The 26,976-nt window shown below is 41.3% G+C and overlaps 2 protein-coding genes across 4 annotated transcripts in view; both read left to right on the top strand.

Annotated features, from left to right (window-relative positions):
- Positions 1–14,300, top strand: part of LOC115782961 (uncharacterized) — a 44,352-nt gene extending 30,052 nt beyond the window's left edge. The window contains exons 2-9 of one of the 2 annotated variants that reach the window (XM_030733523.1): positions 1,795–1,996; positions 3,387–3,441; positions 3,606–3,696; positions 3,828–4,228; positions 4,471–4,623; positions 5,357–5,518; positions 7,092–7,226; positions 10,625–14,300. In XM_030733523.1, coding sequence (XP_030589383.1) covers positions 1,869–1,996; positions 3,387–3,441; positions 3,606–3,696; positions 3,828–4,228; positions 4,471–4,623; positions 5,357–5,518; positions 7,092–7,226; positions 10,625–11,170 — 1,671 coding nt within the window. In that variant the 5' untranslated portion in view covers positions 1,795–1,868 and the 3' untranslated portion in view covers positions 11,171–14,300. The remainder of the gene's footprint in view (positions 1–1,794; positions 1,997–3,386; positions 3,442–3,605; positions 3,697–3,827; positions 4,229–4,470; positions 4,624–5,356; positions 5,519–7,091; positions 7,227–10,624) is intronic. The other variant, XM_030733524.1, reaches the window with a different exon arrangement.
- A 920-nt stretch (positions 14,301–15,220) lies between these two features.
- The window catches only part of slc2a4rg (SLC2A4 regulator), a 33,188-nt gene continuing 21,432 nt past the window's right edge, over positions 15,221–26,976 (top strand). Inside the window, exons 1-2 of one of the 2 annotated variants that reach the window (XM_030733805.1) lie at positions 15,221–15,732; positions 17,250–17,485. In XM_030733805.1, the coding sequence (XP_030589665.1) occupies positions 15,463–15,732; positions 17,250–17,485 (506 nt within the window). In that variant the 5' untranslated portion in view covers positions 15,221–15,462. The remainder of the gene's footprint in view (positions 15,733–17,249; positions 17,486–26,976) is intronic. The other variant, XM_030733806.1, reaches the window with a different exon arrangement.

Below are 26,976 nucleotides of genomic sequence, written 5' to 3' on the forward strand. Positions count from 1 at the left end.
AAAAGAGGACATGGAAAAGATGTAGTTTTATCTCCAAGAAACAGAAAGCCAGAGCCAGATCCTGTGGTGGTATGTTCCAGAATCTCTCTCACACACACACTATGTACAGCTGTTTACAGCCTGCCATGACCTCTTTCTGTGCACTGTTTGCTTTGTCACTTGGATGCAATCCTTAACCACATGGCTGCCATTGTCTGTGTTTCTAGAAGAATGTGAAGCATATAGTGTGCCTGTGTGCATCTGTGCCTCATTTCAAATAACTTGTGCTGATAAGTGAGTAATTTTGAACATAATTTGCTCCCTTTAGTTCAGGTATCGGAGCTAGATGAAACAGCTTTTTACAAGTTTAAACTTGGATGTACACTTAACTTACCTACCTTAGTTCTTGTTCACTAACTAGTAACCATAGCTGACTACTAGGATTACCTTGCTACATTAAAACTGAAGGGTAAAAGAAATGATATAGAATGAGGTATAAGTACCATAATCAAGTGATGACATGATATAATTAAAAGTAGTGCCCAACTGATATAGGATTTTTAAAACCGATACAGTACAGATATTTGGTGGTCTGATATATCGGACAATATATTATTTTTCTTTCAAGCACACAAAACATAAACATATATCCCTAACATTCATTAGGTGTAGTTATTCCTCACTAACATAATATGACAATGCCGTTTAGAAATAATCTTTTTTTCTTGTCATGATAAGTGATAAATCATGGATTACTCGTTTATAATCTCCCCAGCTCCTCTCACATCAGTTGACTGTCATGGTTGTGGACAAACTAGGCAACAACACTCATAACACAGTTGAAGGGTGTTTCTCCCATCTCTCCTTTAGTTTTCCTAATTTTCATTTATCGGCGGTTACAAATGCCAATATCAGTATATTGGCAAATAGCCAATATTGGCATAAAACATAAAAACATGATGTTAGTGTGTGTATGTTAGCTCTACTGACCATATAGCATTTGTTATGTTAATGTTTTCTAGCGTCTGTGAACAGTTCTAACAGTTTTCATTAAGAAAGACATTAAGTTTAAATAGTATGATGCTGTTTTTAAGAATTAGGTTGTCCAGTAGTAACTCAAACCTAAAGCTCATTTATATTAACAATAACTTAACGGGGCTGGACAAAGACATAAAATCTTTTGCTTGAAATAATCCAGCGCTGCAGTGTACTGCACTAGATGTTAAAGATCTTCAGTGCAAGCATATATATTGCAAGCATATACATCAGTTTACTACATTATGCGCTGCAGTTTAAAAATGGGAAATTTTGTTTGTCAGTGTTTGAGGCACTTGTGATATGAGAAAAAGAGTGCTCTGCAGGCAAATGAAGTGTAGCAGCAGAGCGCCTGGTCCTTCCGTCAGTGAGGCCATACTCTTGGGAGCTCAGTTGGTTTTTCCTGTTAAACTAACACAAGAATCTCTCTGGCTAGTCAGATGAATGTTACGGTATCATTTGATCTTTTTTTAACAGCAGAAAGAAAGAATGTGATGAAACCATTTTTGGCGTGCTCATAGTCGCTGCCTTGTAAGGTGTTCTATTTTCTGTGCATTATTCCAGCGAGTCAAAAATAGAAACTGATATGTCAAAATGAGACAGTGACAAAAAGCCAGAGGCAAACCAAGAACACACACAAACATGTGCGCACACACTCACACATGCACTCGCACACGCACATTTTTCACCGTGTGCTAGGCAGCATCTCTTTACTTTCTTATCTCTCATGTCACTCATATGTTGTATGGCTTTCTTTATCCTTCTCCTGTATCTCTGCAGGTTTTCCTTAGCAGACGGTCAGAGTGGCAGAGTTTAAGCTTGAGTAAGGAAGTGTGCAAGACGGAGTGGGTGTCATGGAAAGACAAGGAGGAACTAATGAAAATCTTACCTACCAAAACCTGCTTCTCCTGGGAGCCATTGCAGCAGCGTCTGCCTTTGTGGTCACCATCCTCATTGTCCTTGTCTGTGTTGGCTGCCAAAGGTAAGATTGGTGATCATATGAGGTGAAATGTGGTGCAAGTAGGGTGAGGAATAAAATACTGAACAGCTACAGTTTTATCATCTTTCAGCTTCTGCTTTAGTTCTCTTCCAAATTACTCTCATCATCCCTTCTTTCTTTTATGTGTCTCTGCTTCTTCTGAACTCTTCTCCTCCCTCCTTTCTTTTCACTCCATCCTTCCTCTCCTTCTCATTTATCCCCTGCTTTGAGCAGAGTGGCAGTAATGAATGTTAATGGCTGCGAGTGTCGGATCAGATGAAATGATGTTTACAGGACACTGACGAGACAGGCCAGAGCCAGAGCAGCCTCACGTCATCCCTCTCCAGCAAACTACTCAGCAGGCTAAAGCAATGGGACACCCCATGGTTTACAAAGGATTAGACTCTGAGCCAGACAAGAGCAGTGGAACAGCCTATGACTTTTTTTGCAGAGCCCTCAGAGACCAATCAGAGGCACTGTGGCTTTGTTGCCATGGTATACAAAGATAAGCATGTGGAGAAAGCCTAGCTTATGCTATGAAAATATAACTGCAGTATTGTTAAAATATGCTTTAAAATATGCCACAGAACTTTTAAATTCCAAGGATTACAGTAGATCTGACTCGTGTGACTTTGTGCCTTCATTTCATTTTTACCTTAAACCCCCCACCATGCCATGTTATTATGAAAATCTCCAAGGGGAGCTCTCTTCCTGTGGTTTCCTTGGGCAATTATGGCCATATGTTTGCACAAAAGATTTCCAGCTTACTAGAGGAGATAATATCTAGCTCCAGTGACATGGATCTGCCACAACTTCCCATGGTACCTTTTATATTCAGATTTATTTTCAGCGACTTGCATAATAAGAAGCTGTAGTGTATGGTTTCTGCACCTGTTTGCAGCGCTGTGTTTTGCAGCACAGCAGTAAGGGCTCAGATCTCAGAGATGGGGGTAGAACTGTTGTCACACTCACACCTGCACTGAGGAGCTTTTGTCTTCTCGTCACGCTCTCAACCATATCAACTGTTTCCTATAGCTACAGCCTCCAGGGATCCACAGTGATGTGTACACTACATACATTTGTTTCACAAGGCTAAAACTAGAGGAAAGTAAAGTGAAATCACAAAGAGAATTGGCATGAAGCAAACTGCATATTAATAATTGTGAGTTTGCTTGGTCTTATCTTGAAAAAGAAAATGCAGTGAAGGTCATTCTCCACTTTGGCAAAAACCTGAGTCACGCTCATTCACTGTTTGACTGAGCTCTTGGACTTTTATGCCCTAACCAGAGTCGGATGCTTATAGTATCTATCTGCTCTGACTGTGTGTATATGTGTATATTCTCTCTCTGTCCACTGGCTTCCGTTGACCTTCTTCACTTTGATTTTGTGTCAGGAAAAGCAAGAGCAAGCACCCTCCGGCCGGAGAGAAAGGGACATCTGTAAATATGGTGAGACATGCTTTCATTTTACTCTCTCTTTTTCTCCCCTCTTCCTTTCCTCCCTTCATTTCTCTGTCAACCACCACTCTTTTTCTTCTAAGCCAAGTATAGATGCACATGCATATGTTTGCATGTTTTACATCTGTATTAACAAATCCATATGCATGCGACAGCAGGGTACCCTTCGCCATCCGAAACTCAACTCCATGAGTAAATCTGACACCAGGCTCCATGAGATCAATCGCTTTCCCTGCAATGGAAACTGTAAGTGGTGGCTAACAGCTCTTAAGTGACAATAAATGATATACTACTATAAGCCGTTTCACACACTACACTGTTTCAGTCCTGAGCCAACCATCTCCTTCCTCTTCTCCCTCACCCTTTTCTTTGGGCAGCTGTTAGTAAGAGCCGTCCAGCCAGTATGGACCTCCTGCTCCTCCACAGTCGCCGCTCCCAGACAGACCTGAGGCCCTCCCATGGCCGCCAGCTCCCCCAGATCCCCAACAGTCCACAGAGATCTGGGCAGGGAGGAGAAGGGGAAACAGGAGGGGAAGGGGGAGGCGGAGGAGGAGGAGGAGGGGAAGCCAGAGACCACACCTATACCGAGGTGGGCCTGCGCAATAACCCCACCCCTACCCACTACTTGGATGATGGCCTGTATGAAAGTGTAGGTGTGCGGGAAGGCCCCAAGGTAGCCTCTGCACCTCCAACCACATCAGCCAACGCTGCAGCTGCAGTCAGGGCTCCTCAAAGCCCCTCTGCTCATGCCAGTGGAGCTCGTAATGGAAATGGGAACGTACGTACATGCATTTTAAATATTAATTGTAAAAATTAAAGCTACTTGTTCATGTAACCCTTAAAGTAGAAGATCTGCAGCTGTAATTTAGGGCACTTGCATGGGAATTTTTGTGTTTTTGGATATGTGACAGTAATAAATTTGGTACATACTTAAACATTTTGTCATTCAGCAAAAAACCTGTCTCTCCATGTTTTTCTTTTTTGTTGTGTTTGGTTTGGGGTTTTTTTTTTGTCTCCCAGGGTACCAGAGGGAATGGCACCAGCAATGGACCAATGACAGGAAGAGGTAATGGGGCAAGTGGGGTCAACAGGTCACCTCTCTCTTCTGTCAATTCCCTGGCCGTTCAAGATCCATCTGCAGCTGAGTATGCTTCTATACGAAAGTTTAGAAAGGTAATTACAGTCATTTATTTTTATCGGTGTTTTAAAGTGCAGGTGTGGTAACTTTAAATAAAAACGATGGTGCTTCCCTCATAAAAAACAGTAAAAGGAAGGGTTTGAGTTAGGATATTTTATTCAAAGCCAGTTTAGGATAAGCAAGTAAATCCTATTTGTTCACCTGCATTCACATTAAAAGTTCCAACAAGCTCAACCTGAGGTTAAAAAAAAAAAAAAACTGAAGAAGTACACAAAATCAGCTGTACTCTGCATGTGTATTGTTATATAACACAACAAATGGAAAAAAAAAAGTTGTATTAATGTGTTTACAGTGGGTTCTTAGGTGATAGGTGATGCTTGTCTCATGGTACATGATGTTATCTCTACAGAAGCATGTGTTTGCATGACAGTAATCAGTCAGGAAAATCAGGCAGGTTCTTGTGCTGTGAGCAGTTGTGGTTAGAGTATTGCATCATAGTGAAGGTGGTACAAGTAAGGAAATAACTAAAACTTAATGCAGTTAGCTTACAGTCCAATATAATTTTAAGTATTTTGTAGATATTCCTACCAATATTTCTCAAGGTTGGGATAATACGAAGTTTTAAAATTTGTGTAATAAATGGAGTTTAGTTTCAGTTCAGTCTTTTACATGGCGCAAAGATTTGTTAAAAGCGTCTGTCGTTATTTTTTTATTACTATCATCAAACCTTTGCATGTAATGCTTTCAATGGTGATTCAAAACCTCAAGGTTGACAAGTTAAACAGGAAGGAAAACAATGGGGCCGACAGCCAGTCAGACAGCCAATCGAGCGTGAGTGATTCACCCTCTGCTGGTCCTCCTCCACTACATCGCAGTCAAGAGTTTCCACGGAAACCGCTGGAGCCATTTCACCTGCACTCCTTCCCAAAGGTATGGGAATTATTGGATCAATATGCTCTCTATTAACTTAACCCATCATAATACCCGACTAGCCACCCACTTCTCCAGACTGTTAGGCTGTCTGTTTACCACCAGAGGGCACTGTCCACAAACAAACAGTAGTCAGCCTTGAGGATTTGTATTCTTCAACTGCTCCGAAGGATTGAAACGGCATTAGATAAAAACAGATAAAATCTACCACCTCACTAACATCAGTACTTGTGTTTTTACTGTTCAGTGTTTTATTTGTATTTTATCTTTTTTTTTTTTTTAATTCACATGAAATGGTTGAATGTGCCAGCTGGGATGTGTTTATAAAAACCAAAGTAGCTATAATTGAGAAACAAGAATAACATCAGACCATTTCAAACACACATTTCTTGTACACGTGTACAGTTATTACTGTGTTTTTAACGGAGATTGATAGGGTTGTTTAAATAAGTTTTTGTTGACTGTTTGTCAGGCTTGCTGTTGACTTGCACCTTTAAGCTGTGCTTGCTAAATTGTTAATAGTGTGTGGGTCTATGAGTGTGTGTGTATGTATGTGCATATTTGTGCATGTGTGACTCTTTCCCTCCTTTGCACTTTGCTGCACAGCTCACTAATAGCGAGTAAGTAGTGGAAAGATGGATTATGTAAGAGCTTGGCAGGCTGCCCAGCTGTGTGTGTATGTGTATATGTGTGTGTGTGTGTGTGTGTGTGTGTGTGTGTGTGTGTGTGTGTGTGTGTGTGTGTGTGTGTGTGTGTGTGTATGTCCTGTTGAATCTATCAGCAAGTCTATCTAGAAACGGCTAACAGGTAGCCAGCAGCCAGAGTGGGAATAAATATCGTTCACATATTGAAGCCATTTACTCTGCCCAGGCCTCTATTGCTCACTCTGACTGAGGAACAGGAGGAACGTATAAAACTTTAATCATCCTTGGTTGCATGTGTACACACCACTACATGCTTTCTAATTGGTTACTAATTGGTTTTTCATCACCAGTAGTTACTGCGTCCAAGGTTGTGCTAGGCTCCCACGCTTCTTTTGTTTCTTAGCATAGAATCATGTAAAGTCTTCACATAATATGAAAAAATCTAAACAACTGAGACAAGTGAAACTCTGAAGTCACCAACGTGGATTCAGCTGCAGCAATTCAAGTTTAAGAAGGTCCTGTAATTTTGTAAAACACAGATTTTTATCTGTTTTCTATCGTCCCTAAAATTACCTCTACCAGTGGAGTTAAATGGAGGGTGTGTTTTCAGCAGCATTGTCTGTGTATCTCAGCGGGTCTGACTGTCTGTCAACAGGATGTCTTTGAATGAAGGGATTTGCATAAAAGCTTGTGGAACAGTTGGTCATTGAACAAGGAGGAACTGATTAACTAACTCGCTCAAAATTCAGATAGAATCCTGCTTGGCACTAGCACAGAACAGGCTTTTGATGTTTTTATATATATATATATAGTTTATTTTTTAAATAAAACTCTATTTTAGAACCTGTTGTGAGATTTATTTTTGCACAAAAGCTTACAGATTGTGAGTGCAATACTTGTCTGAACTCATCATTTGATTTTGCTAACAGGAAGCAGTGTTCATGGGCAATGGGGAACAGTACATCTGGAAGCCTCCAGAGGACAATGACATCATCACCTTGCACCCACCTCCACACCATGGGGAAAATGGACAGGGGCACCCATTGCCTCCAACTGCAAAGGAGGTAGAATGTGTGTGTGTGTGTGTGTGTGTGTGTGTGTGTGTGTGTGTGTGTGTGTGTGTGTGTGTGTGTGTGTGTGTGTGCGTATGTTTATAATACCTTGTGGGGACAATTTTCCTGATATATACTACGTTGTGGGGACCAATTGCTCCTTGTGGGGACTGGAACCTTGTCCCCACAAGGGGAAACCCTGTTTTTGGGTCAGGGGTCAGAGTTAGGGCTAAGGTATGAATTGAGTTTAGGTTAGGGTTAGGGTTAGGTATGTGATGGTTAGGGTTAGGAAAAGGGTAAAGGTAAGGTTTAGGCTGTAGAAATGAATGGAAGTCAATGGAAATTCCCCACAAAGATAGCAAAACACACTTGTGTGTGTGTGTGTGTGTGTGTGATGGGAGCAAAGGGAGGGACCACTAAACCATCAGGTTGACTGGAAGGACCACAAGAAGATGGATAGAAAGGCAGGTTTCTGATTACCACTGAATGGCTTGTGCTGAAGGGGGCGCCCATCTGAAAGGGCATAGTACTGCTGCCCTGTGACCTGCCTGTCATACAAGGTTTCTGCTTACAGGCAAAGGTTACGTTACATGGATCCAACACCCTGCTTGCGTGAACCCTGACCCTAATCTTCTGGTCCTCCCCCCACTCATCTGCCTGCCTTCAAAGTATGACCAGACAGATTGGATGTCAGTATCACTTGCTTCCGAATAATTAATAATAACTTCACGTTCACGGAGCCGTTTATTAACTGTTAGATTTTTTTTTTTTTTTTTTTTTTTGCTTCATCAGACCAAACAAACAGATTGTATCCAGCTTTGACTGGGATGTAATATATATGTCAGCGCATGGCTGGTGGGGAGAGGGGGAAGCCTGCTAGTCGTGTCATATACTTGACCACATGCACTGCTATGGGGAGCAGCTCCACCCCCACTTTTCCACTCTCAATCCCTGCCTCAACCTTTACTCTCTGCTGGACAGAATGTAAAGCACTGAGAAAATTGCAAGCGCTTTAGGAAATTCTGTTATGCCCGGGGGGCTGGGGCAGTCAATCCGACTAGATGAACAGGCGTCCCCAAAATAGATGGTTGTCTATAATTAGTCGATGTTTAACGGGACTTCTCTTTTTTCTGTTCCATTTGCCATTTTTTTCTAACATCTTTATCACCTAACATCTTTATGCAATATGCATAAACCTCACTCACATAAAGGATAGTCAAGACGAACATAAAATGTATAGTTTTATCTGTTTTATCTATCTGGAGGCATGTTGAGAGCAGTAGAGCAGCAGTCCTGACAAGTTTGAAGCTGCTCGTAAGTTTCTTGTCGAAGCCTGTGTTGAGCCAAAGAGTCTGGATGCTGTATCTGGAGATTAAAGGGTTAAGTCTCTTCTGTTTGGCTCCACTTAAACTCCTCTTCTGCAAATCAGACTGATATGCAGAGCAGCTGGCCTTGACTGCATCCTGCTATCTCTCTTTTTATTTTTCTTTCTAACTTTTTTCCAGCTTTTTAAAAATTTTCTAGACTTTTCTCTCTCTGTGTGTCCATGTTTTTCTGTTCAACAGTTTGCTGTTGCCCTAACATGCCCATATACTTTGTATCCTCTGGAGTTTGTCAGTTACAGTCGTCAAAAGGTGTTGGGTTTCCACTCTTGACTAAATCTCCTCCTCTCCTCTGGCACTCTCTCTTTCTGCTCCACTCCCTTTGTGGCTGTTAGGAGGCGCTGCCTTCCGCAGCCAATCACGTTGCATGAAGCATTTCTTACCAGATGAATATCAACTGCTTAAAGACTGTTTGGAAACTTGTGCCATGCCTGCTATTCATAAAGTTGATCACACACAGATGCATCATGCATATGGTTGTTTCCACTGCAAATCAGTGAATGCAGAAAATAGTGAAGCTTCAGTCTAAGCAGAGTTGAAGCAATGCCAGAAACATAACAAAAAGGAGTACTGGGTGAGGAAGGAGAAAAGAAAACATACAATGCACAGGCTTCCTCAACAGCTGCAGATATGAAGCCCAGTTTTGAAATCCCCATCATCTTGTGACTTCCTTCCTCTGCAGCAGAGCTGCAAGTTTTGTGTGCACACCCCGTGCCCCGTACATAGACACGCACGGCACATTGGCTGCACACACTTATACCATACGCTAGGGTCTTTGTTTATCCAAAAAGGTCACAAAAGAGAGATTTGTGGGGGGAGGGAGTGTGCATCGCTTGAAATCTGTCAAAGATAGAACCAACAAGCAGAAGAGAGCAATTCAGACAGTGAAAGTGATTTGCACTTAAATAGTATTTTGAAGGCATAGCCAATGTGTAAGACACATAAAAGCAAGGTGAGTACACACAGAGAGCACTGTCTCTCTGCTCTCGGGTTTCAGTTTTTCGGGAGTGCACAAAAACAAGACTAATCTTGCTCCGTGTGTGTGCGTGCGCGCGCGTGTGTGTGTGTGTGTGTGTGTGTGTGTGTGTGTGTGTGTGTGTGTGTGTGTGTGTGTGTGTGTGTGTGTGTGTGTGTGTGTGTGTGGAGGGGGCTGGACAGAGTTTGCATAACCACTGTTTCTCGGGGCCAGTAGAGCAGAGCTGCTGGCCTGGGTGTGAAGACGGAAGGTAAACAAGACCATGTCCCACAATCCTTTGCTCTTATGCTTCTATTGTGGGGAATTCTGATAAACCAGTGTTGTGACCTCTGGTATTTCTGTTTCAAAATTGCATAAGACCTCACACATGCCCTTAGGTTTTGAGTCCTAGATATCACATTTTCTCTGTTTTGCTGTAAGTTCATTCATACTGCATATGCAATTATATTATGTGTGCACACATATGCAGAGCACTGGAAAAAAAACAAAAAAACATGTATATAAGCAAATAAGATGTGAGCAAAGTCCATCAATGAGCACAAAACTTTTCTTTTCTTTTCTTTTTTTTTTTTTTGCAAGTTGGCTGGAATCCAGATCTTTCACACTGTTGTGTTGCCAAAGCAGTTGTGGTGAAATTTTAACAGGTTTATCCACTGCAAAGTTAATGCTGTCGCCCGGCCTAGAACTTAACGGACTGATAACATAGTTTACTCTTTCTTATCCTGCCCTGTAAAAATAGGTCAGGTTACAGCACACAGCTCTGGCAATACAAACTGTTGCATATATATACACACAGTACAGGTGCACACAACTATTCACTCTTTTGTTCACAAACTGTACCTTTATACAGAAGTGGACAAAAACAGACAATTTCAAAAATATAGAAAGTACATGTTGAAAAATTCAGAAAGAGGTGACTTTAAATCCCAGCACAGTTGTGGTTATGGACTCTCACCAACATTCTATTCAAGGAGCTGTCACCAGTAGAGTACAGGATAGAGTTGTGTTGTAGTTCAGTGTTATTAACAGATAATGTCTCTGTGTGTTCTCAGATTGCAGACACCTACTCCATCGTATGTAAAACTCAGAAAAAGAAACCCATGGAACACAATGGAGCCAAGACCCTCCCACGATCCTTTGGTGGGGAGAGAGGAAACATGGGTTCTCGGGGCCGAGGTAGAGGAGTCCAGTGCCAAGCACGATCCCAGGAGGAGCCCTGCTATGAGCCTGTGGGAGACAGGTCCTGGTCCTCCCCAGTGGCCGAGTCAGACCCAGCGTACGCGACTATCGACCCGCACCGGAAACGTGAGCAAGGGGGAACCAATAACAGCACAGCTGGGGGTAGTGCCACTCTGAAGAGAAAGAAACAGACACCGCAGCAGCAGCAGCAGCAGCAGCAGCAGCAGCAGCAACAGCAGCAGCAGCAGGCAGCACCAGCAGCACCTCAAGCCTCAGGACCAAGCTCCCTTCCTGTTAGAGGCCTGCCTGGTGGGGAAAACTTCTATGAGACCATCAGTGATGTGAAACAAGGGGGCAACAGCACTACCACCATCTTTACTTTCAATGATGGCATGGAGATGTATGTCACAGGCCTGTAGCTGACTGACAGGCAAAGGGCCTCAGAACCCACTGGTATAGAGTCTGGAGATTTTCCTGTTCACAGGACAACAGGTTGCTGTACATAGACACAAGGCCCTCAATAGTCAAACAACATGAGGATCCATTTTGTGTTGAAATCAGGTACAAACAGGGTCTTTATCCAGGTTCAGACTTCCCTTGATTGGTCTGTACTTAAGAACCAGCCTAAGCCTAGTCCAGCCCAAATATGGACTAAATTCATTTGAACAAAAAAAAAAGAAAAAAGAAAAAACTGGGATTCACATCTTCAATCTGCTGTTTCACTCACCTTACTCACCTGTTTGTGCATCATTTTCCATTATATCTTTATTTTTATATGAAAATTCTTTACTCTAAAGAGTATGTGTTGTTAATTACAACCTCAGAAGAACACACTTTAATATATATGAAAAAAACAAGAAATGTGCATGCATTGTGCAACTAAAAACACATGAAAATAGTTGTAGCAGTGAAAGTGGCTATATTGTACAAGGAATATGAGGCACACTGTAACGTATTGTCCCCAGTATGCGCGCATACAAACATACACACACAGGCTCCATCCATCCATATGCCTTATCTTACACATATGGATGTCACAGAGATTTGCAGCTCTATCTCTCCTTAAACAAACACCCGAAACAGGTTTTCATTGTGCACTGACCCGTTGCCTGGCACACAGCATTGAGGTGTTGTGTTCAAACATAGACCTATGATTTTTAGGCCTGTTTAAACGTGAAGGATATTGTCCTTTCCCCCAAAATGATCCAACTCAAGCTTATTAGCAGTTTTCAGTAACAACCCACTTGATAACCACAGAACACAACAGTTGGCTCAATAATGTAACTTCCACTTAAATGCAGAGATTAGTTAAAAAAAAAATCCTCACTTAAACGTGACATCTGTAGCTTGAGGCATGTTGACACACCCCAACACACACCCTCACACATATGCACATATTTGGCAGGCATGCAGGCAAAAGTGATCAGGTCAGGGGTGTTGAATGACTTGTGCAAGAATCTCCCTAGAGTGATTTGGGTGATAGATTTCACAATGCTTTTACAGTATTGTTGCGTTAACCAAGAGAAAAATATTTTCAAAAAAAAAAAAGGAAGTGAAAGAGTGTCCAAAATAATACAGGATGCTTCATCATATGCAGATAATGTCATAGCTTTTGGGCACTGTAAACATCTGATTTTATGACTATTTTAGCACTGGACAGCTGCAGGACTGCTGGGCTTAATTGTGCATTGTTGTGCTGTAAAGGGCACAGTTCTGATTCGTTTTCTGGGCTCAAGTTAAACCCAGAGCTCCTCGTAGCTTACCAGATTTAAATCTTGTGGTTGAAATAGCAACAGAGGCCTTGGACTCCAAGGAAAATAAAGAGCTGGGCATAAAAATTACCAGCAAGTCTCTTTTGGAAGGTTGCCCCTCTCCCCACCCATGTCTCCAGCCTCTGTCCAGGGTTCTCTTCCATTATAAACAATGTCTTTCCCATGTAGCTTTGGGGAACATTAAGGAAAGAAAGAACAGAGGGAAAAAAACAAAATATTTGAGGCTTAATAAATGGGTATAAAGATATGAGGTGAAGAGAGATACAAACTGCTCAGAGGGTGAGAGTAAAAGGATGTATTTGAATGATCTCACTGTGAGACAACATGCAGAGAGAAGACAGATGTAGTAAATCGATAGATTCTATTGTGTCAGAAAGTATGTAAAAACAAATGCACTCTGTATTTTAATGCACTGATTATTTTTTTCTTACCTACTGACAGTTTCATTGGTTGAATAGCTCATACCACTGCCATGAAAACAGTATGTTTATGTTGTTGGTGCAATATTTCCTGCTTGGGTCCAAAAAAAAAAAAAGTGCATGCTTTAATATATGGAGATGAAAAATATCGTGGTACTTAATTGATCTCTTGTTTGTTAATCTTTTCTGTTGTACTTTTTTTGCCATGTGAAATGTGAAAAAGCAGTTTTTCCAAAGCAACAACTTCGAGGAGCAGGGGAGAGAAAGAGAGTTATCAGGGAGGAGCTGCTGGGAGTTTAGGGTAGAGCTGTGTTTATTCTCTGCTGTGGAGAAGCAAGAAAGAGTCATGGTGGGTGGGGGTGGGGGGTGAGGGTGAGGGTGCACAGCTAATATAATGCTGGATGATGCTCACTGCAAATGGACACAGACCCAAAGGACCCTCCTCCTCCTCCTGTGTGTGCACAGAGAGCAGCATTCAGCCATGTGCTTCTCCAGTTTTTTGGGGTTTTTTTTTGGGGGGGGGCATTTTGTTAACACTTGGTCAGCTCTTGCATGCACTCCCTTTTCCACCTGTGTTCATTCTTCAACACAGATCTTTTTTTGCTTAGCTTCGCCTTCCTCCCTCCCTTGCTGTGCAGGTGAGGCCTTTGATGTGCGGTTCTGAGAGACTCTGGGAGTGAAATGAGGGTTGAGGAAGGGGCAGAGGCTGTGGGTCACACCAGCCCCAGTCTGATATCAACAATGCACCCTTGGCTCAACTAATGTCTAATATGAGAAATGGCCAACAGCTGAGACGCTTAACAAGCTCTGGTCAGGCTTCCCTTAAACAATGCCGGCTGGAAACCGCTATTGCACTTAATCCTTTTTCTTTGGCTGTCACCTAATGTGTCACATTTCTTTTATCCAGAGAAAAAAAAATAGCACTGATCAGATATGTTTGGTTGTTATACACACATCGAGACAGATGTTCATTGCACAAATACAGTATGACGATGTAAATGTGTAAACTACTATGTTGCTGTTCTGATGTCGTTGCAATGTAACATACAGTATACAGTATATTTGTTGAAAAAAAAAAAAGATGGTTATCACAGACACATTGTACTTTGTGGATGCAAAATCTTTCATGCTTTCCATGCAGATACAGATGCTGTTTCTTAATTGTCTTCTGATATAAATATGGGCCAATACTGCTGTGACAGCTGTAGCCAATGTTGTATGTTCTTAAAGCACAGGTTTTAGTTTGAAAATAATTCATATAACAAAATATAGTGTAACAGTGCAGATACTGTATGCAGAAGATTGTAATGTTTTATATTAACCTTCATAAAATATTAAAGTGAGTTTTTACTTTTCTAATAAAGTGGCACATCATAAAGTGCTTGTTTTGCCTGTATCTCATTGCTTTGTAACAGCTTTCTTACTGCCTGTTGCTGCTCTGCAGAAGCCCCACATTTAAAACTGCAACTACCAATAAAATGTATGTGAAAATTAAGAAAAACAGCAGGCACAGCTGAGCTGTAAGCTATGTTTCAATAACAGGAACCAAATGAAGAAGGCTGCTGAAATATATTTTCCCCCAAACATTTTCTGACCAGTCTCACAAGGCATCTCATAAGAAGGAAGTAGGCGCATGGACGAGAGATAAAAATAGGCCAATCTGTAAAATATGACCTGAAACTTCTCATGCAACTGCCCCTTAAATGTACAGTAATGCTGTGCAAGTCAACCTTCCAGATTTGAATTAATCACCATAAAACTGTACCTTGCTTCTGCATATTACCTTATTTATTGCAGTGGACTGAAGTGGTTCATGCTACTATGTCCACCCATTGTTAGTTTTCAATTATGCTAACTTTTGAATATGATTAGCTCATACTTCCCAATAAACAGGCCTTATAACTTATAGGGAGAAAACTGTGCATTCATTTTATTTATAATAACTCGCCTGCAAAAAATAGTTCAGGTTTTATAATTCACGATTCGCTAAAGCGCCATTTGAGTTGCAAAAATATAAATGCGCAGTTAGCCGCTGAGGCCTGCAGGCTGTTTTTCCTGTGCTCTCTCTCCCTCGCCTGCCTCACAGACCGGCTCATCGTCGACAGACACCGGCCGGTAAACTGTAGAACACGCCCCTTTTTCTCTTCCATCCACAGTACTTGGCTTAGAAAAAAAACGTAATTGACAGAGTGAAAATAGCCAATCACCTGCTTCCCAGCGGTGGACGCGTGCCAAAATGTAATGTTTATGTGTATGCAGAGCACCAATAGGAGTGAGACAGGGGGGAGTGGCAGCCGTTTGGAGGAAAGAGGCAAAACAATCTTTTATCCTCCTGACCGGGCGGCTTTTTGGATACCCGGGGTAGCGGCGGTGGTAGAAAACTTTACATGTAGGCTAGAATATAAGTTAAGACACAGGCAGTTCCCATCAACTCGCGACAATCCTAATAAATGTATCTGACTCCAGCAATTTGCACTAAAATCTATAGAAAGCTGGTTTTCTTTCCCGTCTTGTCTGAATATGGAGTCCAAATATGTTGTGGAGAACTGGTCGGTTGGGACAGGAGTTGGCGGTGCGGACTTTAACTGCCGGACAGGCCGCTCGGTGCTCCGCGACACCCGGGTCCCCTCGGTGGAAAAAAGCCGTTCAATGTTGGCGTACGCAAACGGGCTTGTGCCTGACAACTCCGTAATGGACGGCATCTCGACAGCGGAGGTTAAAAGCGAGAGGACTTCTCTAAAAGGGAACGGGCTGTCTCTGGGTGGTCGAATATTGCACGACGTGGAAAAAGTAAGTGCCGTTCAGATGTTTTACGCATGTGCGCACGACTCCATTAGCCGGTAAAGTCACCTATACACCCAAGTCACCACTCAAGATAGTATCACGCATGCAACGTTAGCGTGTCTGCACGATATGCGAGTTTAAAGTTTTGACATTTTATGACGCTTTCACGTGCTGTTATTACGTTTTAACGGTTGCGACTGTGACGCTTAAACGGCACTACTGTGTCGTTATTTTGTGGTGCCGACAATACAACTTTTAAAGCGTCAGTAAGTTCAACTGCCGCCGGTGCTTATCGTTATTAATTCCGTCGCACTGTATTTACTTTTAATGGCGGCTCATTCTGTGTGCAAAGTTTACAGAATAGGGGGGCAGGGACTTCAAACTACAAGCCTACCCCCCCTCCCCCATGACTTAAGGGTGGAGCTATAGTTTGGGCTTCCTGGCTGCGCAGCAAGGCCCCACTCTGCATATCCACCAGTGAATTAACAGTAAAGACATGTGATATGTTGTTGTTGTTGTTGTTGTTTGCACCATGTGGCCGCGTTTTGTTTGCATCGTGCTTCTACTTGCATTGTGTGTGTGTGCGCGCGCGCACTTTGCGTGATTCTTTATACTGACAGCAAATAAAAGTAATCTATTCCACAACTTTAAAACTATGACATCAAATAAAAAAAAAAATCTTAAGTTATGTGCAACGTTCTGCTGGGATATATTGGGTCCTGGCATTTATCTGGATGCTACTTTGACACTTAAAGCCCACAGAAACGTTTTTGCAGACCAAGCACACACCTTAACAGTAAGGGCACTCCAGTCAGCAGCAGCCTCCCCTTAGCAAGACAGTGCACCCCTCACCAAATTCCCAACATCCCAATCTGACTCTCCCACCAGAACAAACCAGATCCACAGGAGCCCCACCCTACAACCCACAGAACCCAAAGGATATGCTGAAAGCATTGCAGTGGCAGACACCATAGGACACCCCCATAGGTCCAGTGTCCGTGGCCATGGCCTTATTTCTCTAACTTCAGATTTGAAAATTGAAGTTTTGCTGCTTTGCTTTTTATCTGTGAAAGTGAATTGGCAGTGTTTTAAGTTCTGGACTTCCAAAGTGAATATATTTGTAGTATTTTATAAAGTCAGTGGTTAATTGGTTACATAAATATTTATTAACCAGTCAGTCAAAACTGATCATCCTATCTGATAGTTATATATATTTTTCAGATTTATACAATTACTTTGCTAGTTTTAACCCCAATATCACTGGGATTGCTTCTGTTCCGCTTGGTTCAGTGACATTCATGTCCAGTGGAGAGGACAATAACCTTGGGTTTATTAAGTGAGAGGAAGAAAGATTACAGAAGTTGCTTTTCAAGGCAAACTGTTAAACTCCAAGCACCACACCCTGGTGAACAGGAAAAAATCAGAGAAAGAAATTAGAAATTTATGATATTGCTAGATTTAATGTTGTGATCTCTGATAACAGAGAGAAACTGACTATAATTTATTCTTGCTACATTTTCTAGAATGGCCTGGGGGACCAAAAAGACACTGGTTCCACAGGGATCCTGAAAAGGGCGAGCCCCACTCACTGCTCAGGCATAAACGGGCAGTTGTCAGGTGGCTTTATGCATTTGGACATCAGAAACCCTGGGAAACAGCCAGAGCTGGCTGGCAACTTCAGAGCAGCACAAGGGCAGATCCTACCACAGACAGAGAGACATTCCCTCTCATCCTCCCACATCCCAGTCCCCAGAAACAGGTATGGAGAGGCTGATGACATCTATAATCATGAACACCTGGTGTATTTCAATCTTTGGTTGTTAGTGTTGCTTGTTACATAAAAAAGAGAGAGACCTTCAAGAAATACAGTCATTTGATGTGTTTCTGTCTTTATCATAGCATTCATTCACAAGCTTTGGGCATGTGTGTAATAAGCCTATAGATTTATGCCGCACATAAATGTAACAATCAAACCAACATATATGCTCTTGTGTCTGTTAAGCCTCATCCCAGTGCTAACTTGGTACTGTATGTACCAAATGGTGATAAAAGTGATTGTCGTAGGCAATTTTCATCCATAGCTATGGACTTCTGTTCCTTAACAATGCTTTGACATCTGGCTAAAACTGTACAGCGGTTTGGGCATGAATGGTGTGGGGGCGTGCTGGTTAACTGACCGCATGTTTGGTATTCCATCCAGAATGGTTTCGAAACACGTCTTAAAAGAGCCAAAGCTTGATGAGGGCCAAGATTGCTCAATCACTTGACCAAGTGAAAAGAGGGAGGTTGCATGAAATAGAGTGTATTTTGCTGATAACTCCATTATGTAGATTTTGGAAAGATTTTGCTACTCAGATCTCTAAATGTATTGATTGTGCCTAAGCTCAATGCCATCTTTGTTGACCCTCTCTTGACAGGCTGCTGGATATATCAGTGTGATGTGCTCACTGTTGTGTCAGGCAGTAAAATTAACTTTTGTTGTGTGTGAGTGTATTTTGTTAGACGTTTCATGTGCAGTGCAGTTTGCCTCTGCTAGAATTGTTTCACACCATTTTTACACAGAAGCGCACGAATATTTGTGCCCAGGGTCTTCTACGGTCGTCCTTGGTTAAACATATGCACACGTACAGTTTCCTAAGGGCAGAACATGCATCCTGGGACAAGCCTACTGCACTAAGGTGATTATGTAACACTAAAGCAGACTGGGAGAGGCCGTAGGTGGTGCTTAAGAACATTTTCCTTCTTTTTACACAGCTTTTGGGGTTGCTGTCCACGGTCCAAATGCTGTGCCAGATGGCACTTAGACACCAAATTACCTGGTGACTCTATAAAAACTGAGCAGCTTCTTGTTGAATATACATATAAATGTCCTAATTTTTTAAGAGCTTCAGTATGATAATTTCTTCATCAGTGCAAACAGCAAGTTGACTGTAGTCCATCAACAAAATAGGTCATAAGTGTTCAATAGTAGGCCTGATTTTTGTAAGGGTTCACGGATTTAAACGCCACACTTACTCCTTTCCTTCCTTCTCTCATCATCACATGAATTTCACGTGCTGCTGGTCATGTATGATGTGAGGGAGTGTCACTGGGGAGTATGCAAGACTGAGCATGCATTAAAAACCAGGGTGATCATATGACTACTACTACATACTCAACAAAATGGCTCTTCTTGCTGCTCTGTCAAGTTTAGAAACATTTATTTTCCTTTTCATCTCAACAAGACACAAGAACAAAATCTGGGTTGACACTATTGACACTATACAGTGTCTAAAAGAGGTTGCATAACATTATATAACTGTGCAGTAATATTAGCAAGGCCTCTTTGTTGCTCCATTGACCTTTCAGATTAACTCCCAGCCTCTGTTCTGCTCAAACTGGTTTTGTTGGTGACAGATTCTCTTCTCTCTCTCTCCATACTGTTCGCCTAGTCAGTATGCACATTTGCGTTTAAACTACAGCTGTGATTATTGATAAGTTGTTTGCCCTGCAAAACATAAAGTACTGAAAATTGATCTCGCGGCTCTCGAGGTGATAGATTTTGTAACTGACAGTTAATCTCAAACTCAAAGAAGAAACACGGAAAGACTAGAAATGGTAGCAGATTGCTCTGGTTTAGGCTGAGCCTTAAATGCTTGTTATTTTGGACAAAATTTATAATCATTATTTTATTGTTTGGCTAATAATTCCAGCTCTAGGTGAAACAGTTTTTATATTGAGTCTAGTAGGAGAACCGATAATGCTTGCTTAATTTTCTTGGCTCATCCCAGCTCTGTCTGTTACCCAGATGTGCATGCATGCGGCATTCATCACAAATTATAAGAGCACTTTAAAAAGGAACTCTTATTGCCACACAAACCCACTCACAGTAATTTGGTTTTGACAAACGTGGCTTTGAATTTCACATAGTAACAGAGCTGCGCTGCAGTGTAAGGTACCTATTTTTTATTTAATTTTTTTTCTGCTAGTATTGGACACATTTGGAAAGTGGTGTTCAGGATCGTTGTATATGTGGGTGTGACCCAGAGTGCATTTGTAGCACTCTTTGCCCTGCGTTGGATAATGTCAACAAAACCATTTATTTTCATTGGTTCTCCACCGCCTTGGGTAATACCCTTTCTGTGTTACAGGATTAACTGTGCTTAAAGAGACCTTACCTTAGAGATGCTGCTCAGTCCTCTGTGTGTTTTATATTAACTGCTTTGTCACTTGCGTATTGCTTCTACTATTCAACTTAGTACTTTTACACCTCGTCTTGTTATTTTGCAAATGCTGCAAAGTAGGTCACTATCCCTTAGACAAGCCTGGGCAGAAAGATCTTGCAGGAAGGAAGAATCAGCACATTTACTTGGGCACAAATGGTTATATTCATCTAAATATAGTAAAACTGCAGCAAATATTTAAACATTCCCACCTGTCTTGTCAGCTGTGGTCTGTGTGTCCCCCTTTTAACTCTTCTTTTTTGTGCTCTCTCTCTGAAGTCTCCCTTTCACCCACATCCTAAAGCAGACCACGTCAACCTGTCAGTACTCATCAGTGTGAGATCTAGTACCCCGATAACGAAACAAAGACCAGTTTGAATGAACATTACAAGAGCTCTGAGACGTGAAGGGGGTGGCGCCATTTTGTTTTGATGGGAAAAGCTTTTCTCTTATCTGTCCTTGGTCAGGTACACTGTTACCGCACTAGGGTAACATGAATGGAAAACACAGTCAGCACAAACAAGACACCGGGAGGGAAAAACACAGGTCTGTTTTTAACATAATTACTGACCAGCATCTGACTCAGTCTGCAGAAGAGTCACCAGCATGTTTTAGGTCCAGCAAGCAGGCATAATGTAGTCCAGCACCTCTCCATCCCCCTTCAATCACCTCACCACTGATCCACTTCTCCCAAAGGAGACATTACAGGCGATTGTTGAAGGTCAGTGTCAGAGGAACAGCTAACCCACCCCCACTGTAGTCTGGGATGTCTAACCCACATCCAGGCAGCTGACATTTCCTCCTGAGTGAGGTAGATATAGTTCCATATTTGCCTTGGAATAATAGTGTTGGAGATCAAATGGTACAAAAACTTAATGTCACTGTTAAGGTGAGCAAAATGACCACAGTTATCAGTATTATTGCAGTGCTGTTAAAATGTGCCAAAAAAAGTACACATCACATAGAGCAGCAGGACAACATGCAATGTTTTTAAGCGAGTAGGTAGCACGGAAAGCTTCAGTTTACGTTACTGGCAAATCGGGCTTGCAAAGTGTCATGTTTCCAGTTTTGAAAACACTACATCATGGACTGAGCTGAAAGTTAACTTTGATGCTCTTTAAGTAGTGGGCGGCAGTCATGAAGTGATTTCCTTTCTGGATGTTCTGCAGACAAAGTGAAAATCTTTAATCAAGTCTTTCTCAGCACTGCTCTGCAAAACAAAATATGACCACACTTAAAAGTAAGTCCTCTTACTAAAAAGATCAGAAATATCTGAGTGCTGCCTTCTGTCAAACAAACCCACACTGCATTCTGTGCTGGTTCAGCTACATCTGGGAGGCTGTTGCTAACTTTGGTTAATGCTTGTTTTTTAAATATAGAAATCAAACGTGGTTTCAGTGACATCAAAACTTGAAATAGTGATTGTGTGTTAAAGTTAACTGTCATTGTATCATTGTCTGAAAAATTCCTGCTGAGTTAGAAGGTACATTTTCATCCTTCCTTGTAACCTCTTTTCTTCCCTCCAGAGTACAAGAGGTTAAACTTCTTGCACTGACAGGCAGAAGTGAAAGGTCATCTTAAATGAATGGGAGCCATGCGAGCAGGGAGGGTCAGACCAGGACGCAAGCGGGCATCTGGAATGTCTACTAGGTCAGCCCTTAGGATCTGGGTTATAAGCTGTATTAGTGATTCATAACCACAGAGGATTGTAGCAGACAGCTTATCATCTAACTATGTAGCTTTGCTGTTTACTGACTTGGAGGTGCATGGAGGAGTGAGGATCTTGTATCAAAGTAAAAAAAAGTTTTCAGGGTGCAGCTTTGTGGCTGGCTCTGAATCACTCATTCTTTAATACTAATGAGGGTCTCTGGAAGAAGCGCAGAGTAACGGGGGAAATATGCACCGTGTGTGTATGTGTACAGAGCTCTAATGAGACATTAATCATCTCCTGATATGTGGTGAAGAAGAGAGGCAAAATTTCATTTCAGTTTCATAAGTGAGGAGGAGCGTAGGAGGCATGCAGGAATGTTTTCTGCAAACAGTGCTCCGTTGCAAAAATGATGTTCTTTCTATTATGCTTCAAATACATGTTCAATTTAAACCCTCAATTACTTTTTCATGTCTGCCAGTGTATATGTAGGTTTTATAGTGTACATCTGTCCACAGACAGGATGCCTTAAGGACAGGGAAAGAAATGCTTATCATGAGGGAAGGAAACTCTCATTGCGCAGCTCTGGCACTGCTGCAGAAAAATGCTTTATCGCTTGCTCACACACACTAATAGATGCTTACATAAGGCCTCCTGTTCTGCCTCAGCGGCGTTTAAAGATTCCAAAGTCAACTATCTCTCCTTCTCTTGAGTCAGTCTCTCTCTGTCCTTCTGCCCAGCTCTTTATACCAACCACCAGCTGTGCCATTTCCTCCTATCCACCAGCAGCTGCCACCTTTTTCTTTCCTGCCTTTCATTATATCCCTCCCTTAACTTTGCTTTATCTTCACAACTGTTAGCACTCCCTTGATATCCTTCCCCCTTAAGTCACTGACATGCTGGGCTGCAGTGTTGAGAAGGTTACTTTTGAAGTGTTACAGATTAATTGCTATTATCTTAATTTTTTTGTTGGTCAGACATAAATTGCTTTTATCTTAGTGTTCATTACAGCTTTACTGAGACATATTCACCGTTTTTTTTTTTTTTTTGCCATTCATGCAAAAGATTTGTTGCACTTGTCGCAATCAACGTCCCTATCAACTCTTAGTCAGGTGCCGCCACACTTTTGATCATTTAGACCTCTGCGTCGTAGCATTTATGTAGTATGTGTCTATGCTGCCTGCTCTCCTTGCAAACAGACTCCCAGGAGACTGTGTGTGAGAGCTTAATGAGGAGGAGTTCATGACTGATGGAAGTTTTTGATTTCTTGATTTTTATTTATTTATTTATTTTAAGTAAAAATAAATCCTCTACAAGCTGTAGATGATGTTTCTGCTGGTAAGAAAAAAGAATTTATTCTGTACAGTAATGTTAGAGCCTTTTTCTGATTTTGAATGGAATTCAAAGCACTAAAAGACATTCTTGTTCCACGACATGGCCACCTGCCCTGACATGGTCAGCTGGTTGCTCGCATGACAGACTCGGGTTGCTTCAAGTAATGCATTTTGGCATGCTGGCAGATTAGAAGCATTGCAGATTTAAACAAGAGTTCCAACTTTGAGTGCTCACTGTGGAATGAATGGACACTTCCTCAGTGTAGCGACAGTTTCTTGAACGCTTTTGTACCGATATTTGTCCCAGAGCTTTATTCACCTTTATGATATGGAAAAGTGCCAAGATGCAACACTAAAAGAATGACTGATGTGTATATATAAGCTTTATATGGGACATAATGTATTTGGGTTTTTACAGTAATTGACAGTAACTGCAACTGATTACAATTACATTTACTAATACATGCCTGTTGGCCTGTTTATGCTGTTGTTGTAAAATAGGTGCATAAATGTTGACTAGTCAGCATGATGACATTATAATATATTGTACAGATATAAATGTGATGTTATTGTTGTTAAAATCAATAGGATGCTGTAGGTGCATAAAGGGAAAAAAGCCCTGTTGCTATGTAGTTACCCTGTTGCTAGCTGGTTATCGGACAACCTGATAGCATAATATATCATGAATAATTGAAGTTTTGTCAATAAAAATAAGATGTTATTATGGTTAAATAAAAATAAAGTTATAAATGCTATAGACAGGTAATTTTAGCCCTTTGCTCTGTGATTGTTAGGCATCATGATGATGACATAGTAATTGATTTAGTTAAGAACCTTCAGAGATTTAAAATCTGCTCATGTGCCAAGTTTGGTCTCTCAACTCCTGGATCATGGAGGAGTTGGCAGAGAAAGAAACAAACACACAGCCAGGCAGAGATTTCAAATCAAAGCAAACTCTCATTTGTTCTCTTCATGTTGCAGTTTGTTTTTGTAGATGTGAACACGCAATCTGGTGCAGACCAAAACAACTTCACTGAGACCCTTTGGAAGAGATGGTCTCAGTCTGGTTTCAGACAAACTTCCGAGTGGTTTATTTATAACCTGACCTCGATCCGACTCTGCTGCCAGGTATATGCTGCAAGTTTGAGCTAAACCCCTTCCTGCAGCCTGTAGCTTTGCATTCTGGGATGTGGCAGAGTACCATAGATGTATAGAGTACACAAACTGCCAAATATTACTCAGATAAATATGAACTTTAAGAGTTCTTCAAGTTATCCACTAGTCCAGAACACAGCACCTTCCTCCTGTACTTTGTTGCTCCTGCCCCAAACACATCTGGCTACTAAGCAGACTGAACATTCTCATGTGGTTCGCAGTGAAACATTTTGGTGTGTTTGTAGTTCACTTGGTGTTTTCTCTGTGTGAAAAGAAACCAAAGCATGGGGAAACGCTACAAGTTTACAAACTCTTAGGCTGATTCTGCCCAGAAGAATTGAACTGTAGGTGTGAAAACGCCCTTAATTACGTAACTGTAATTAATTATTCCCCAACACTGTTCTCATGCTACAAAAGTACCTTAAAGATAATCACAGTAAAGTGTAGAGTTAAGTTTTAAAGCTGCTTTGCTATTGATGCTGAGTTTTATCTTACACAAAGTTTTTGCAGCATAAGACTTCTTCCACAAAGATTATTTCAGATTCCCACAGAAAAGCATGGCACTTCTAATGTGTCTTTTTCCCCTCTCTTTAAAAAAAAAAAACAAAAAAACAAAACTTTCCAGTAACTGTATTCATTCATAAGGTGTGGAAACGATGGCACACTCATCACTGGAATTTTCACAATGTTTCTGTTGGCACTGAAGCTGCAAATTTGCAAACTTAAAAGCTATGGACTGATTTTGCATAGAAAATGTATTCCCTGACGTACGAGGTTAAAGGTTTTTATTTATTTTTTCTTAAAAGCATGCAGTCAAACAATATTACACATTTAAACTGTAAAATCCAAGGACAAAGCTAATTATGCCAATCTTACTACTTCTTCCTGTGAATGATTGATTGGCACAACACAGCAGGAAAATGTTGTGTGTGCTGTGTAATGCTTCAGTGCATTTGCAAATGGCATCCAAAACTAGATCTGTGATGGCTGACAGTAAGCCAGATTCATGGGTTTTCCTTTTTCCTGTTTCAAAGCACTACACTTATAAATATCCACACACACATACACAATGTCATGTGCAACTTTATCAACGTTATCTCATTCTGCTGATGACAAGGAGTGAAATTCAGTAAAGACTGCAAACAGAAAAGTCAGATGGACTTCTATTGCTTTGTACTGTTCACAGCTGAGGAGCCTACATTTGTTTAAATGACTGATAATGACTAAAATGAAGTGTCCTTACCGTGCTTTTTCTAGCTAGCTTTTGGCCCATATTTAACTTAATATGCGTACAATTTTCTGCTATGTCAGAAAATTTTTCTCCTTTTCCCCCTTCTCTTCTGTGTTCCACTAATAGCTCTTGTCTCCTTTTTACTATGTCAGTAACAGATGAAAAGTCGTGGCTACCTGCATCTCACTATGGCAATAAGCAGGACATGGGCAGCGCTGATTTCTGGCAGCATGCTAAGAAACGTCAGATGACCGTGATCTCACTTGTAGTAAAGGATTGTTGACATCTCTGTCTTTTGGTTTAGACACAAATTCACTTGTACTGAGCTGCTGGCACTTCAGCCAGTTTTGTGTTGGCACAGACTTCTCAGAGTGTCAGGAACTGCAAGGGATTCAATAGATCAAAATGGCAAGAAAACACCTGGAAGCACCGCATAGGCTGAAAATCTTCTTTTGAAAACACAAAGATTAGGCTTAGATAAACAGATTATAAAAGATACCACACCCAGCCTCCAAAAACCAGTGGGCCCAGTTCCTTGTAAGCTTCTAGAAACCCCCTATGCTTTGTGTGTATCCTTAAGTGTGTGTAGACATGCGCATCCTGAACAAAAGAACTACAGTATACGGGTTTTATAATCACTTATCCACACGTTGGTGGACAAAATGAGCAGTCCAGCAGCATGTGAACAGATGTTTATTTTCCTTCTCTTTTTTTTCTTTTTTCTTTTCCTTTCGTTCACAAACACACACACACAAACACACACACTCTCTCTATCTCTGTTTCAGTCTGTAGCCACAGTGAGGTAGTCAGGTTTCATTTAACACAGATCTGCCAGTAAGGCTGCTGTCCTCTCGCCTCCTGGCTATTGCGTCACAGTGTTTGCTCTCCCCTGCTAAGCTATTCAGCAGTATTTACTCAAGTCAATTATATGCACAAAGTCAAATTATAGATGACTCTAGGATTTACACAGATAGTTCCATATTATGGCTGTATGATAAATTTAGGTGTCGAGGTTGTGTGTGTCAGTCATAAGAGAAATAGCGGGTTGAATGCCTTTTGCTTTCTGTACATATTGTTTGCTTTTTCTCCTGTTAACTTGGGATATGTGCTCTCCACTTGATTGGATTGATTTTTCACACACCTTTTTCTTTGAGCTAGCTAAATCTTATCAGTCCTGTTAAATAGAAAGCACTTCACACACCTCGTGTTTCCAGGTTTGTTTGTTTTTTAACTATGATAATATTTGGCTTTACTTTAACTTAGTTGCAGTTGCTATTAATAACATAAAGATGCTATAAGCATGTTTTTTTTTTTTTTTGAGCTGACTACTCCGAGGAACACACTGACTGGACTCCTGACTGCTGCCAAGATAATGTGGAGATTTCCGGCCTGTGGAGAGGTAGAAAGTAACCCCTCTTAATCTTAGCGGTGGTGGCTTCCAGCACCAACATGCCACTGCACAAAGCACTGAGTGTGTGAAGCTGTTCAGTGAGGTGTAAAGTACGGCACTGATCACTTCCTGACTAACCTATAGAACTTTAATAGCTGTTCCAAGGCACAGACATACTGAAAGGTTTTCATATTCTGATTAGTCTCTCTTCTCTGATTCACTGCATTTTCAGCACCGGCTTTCAGGTATTCATCTTTTTTTTTTTTCTCCTGATCTTTAGTTAATATACG

Source organism: Archocentrus centrarchus, chromosome 7, assembly GCF_007364275.1.
Source record: "Archocentrus centrarchus isolate MPI-CPG fArcCen1 chromosome 7, fArcCen1, whole genome shotgun sequence".
Taxonomy (NCBI): domain Eukaryota; kingdom Metazoa; phylum Chordata; class Actinopteri; order Cichliformes; family Cichlidae; genus Archocentrus; species Archocentrus centrarchus.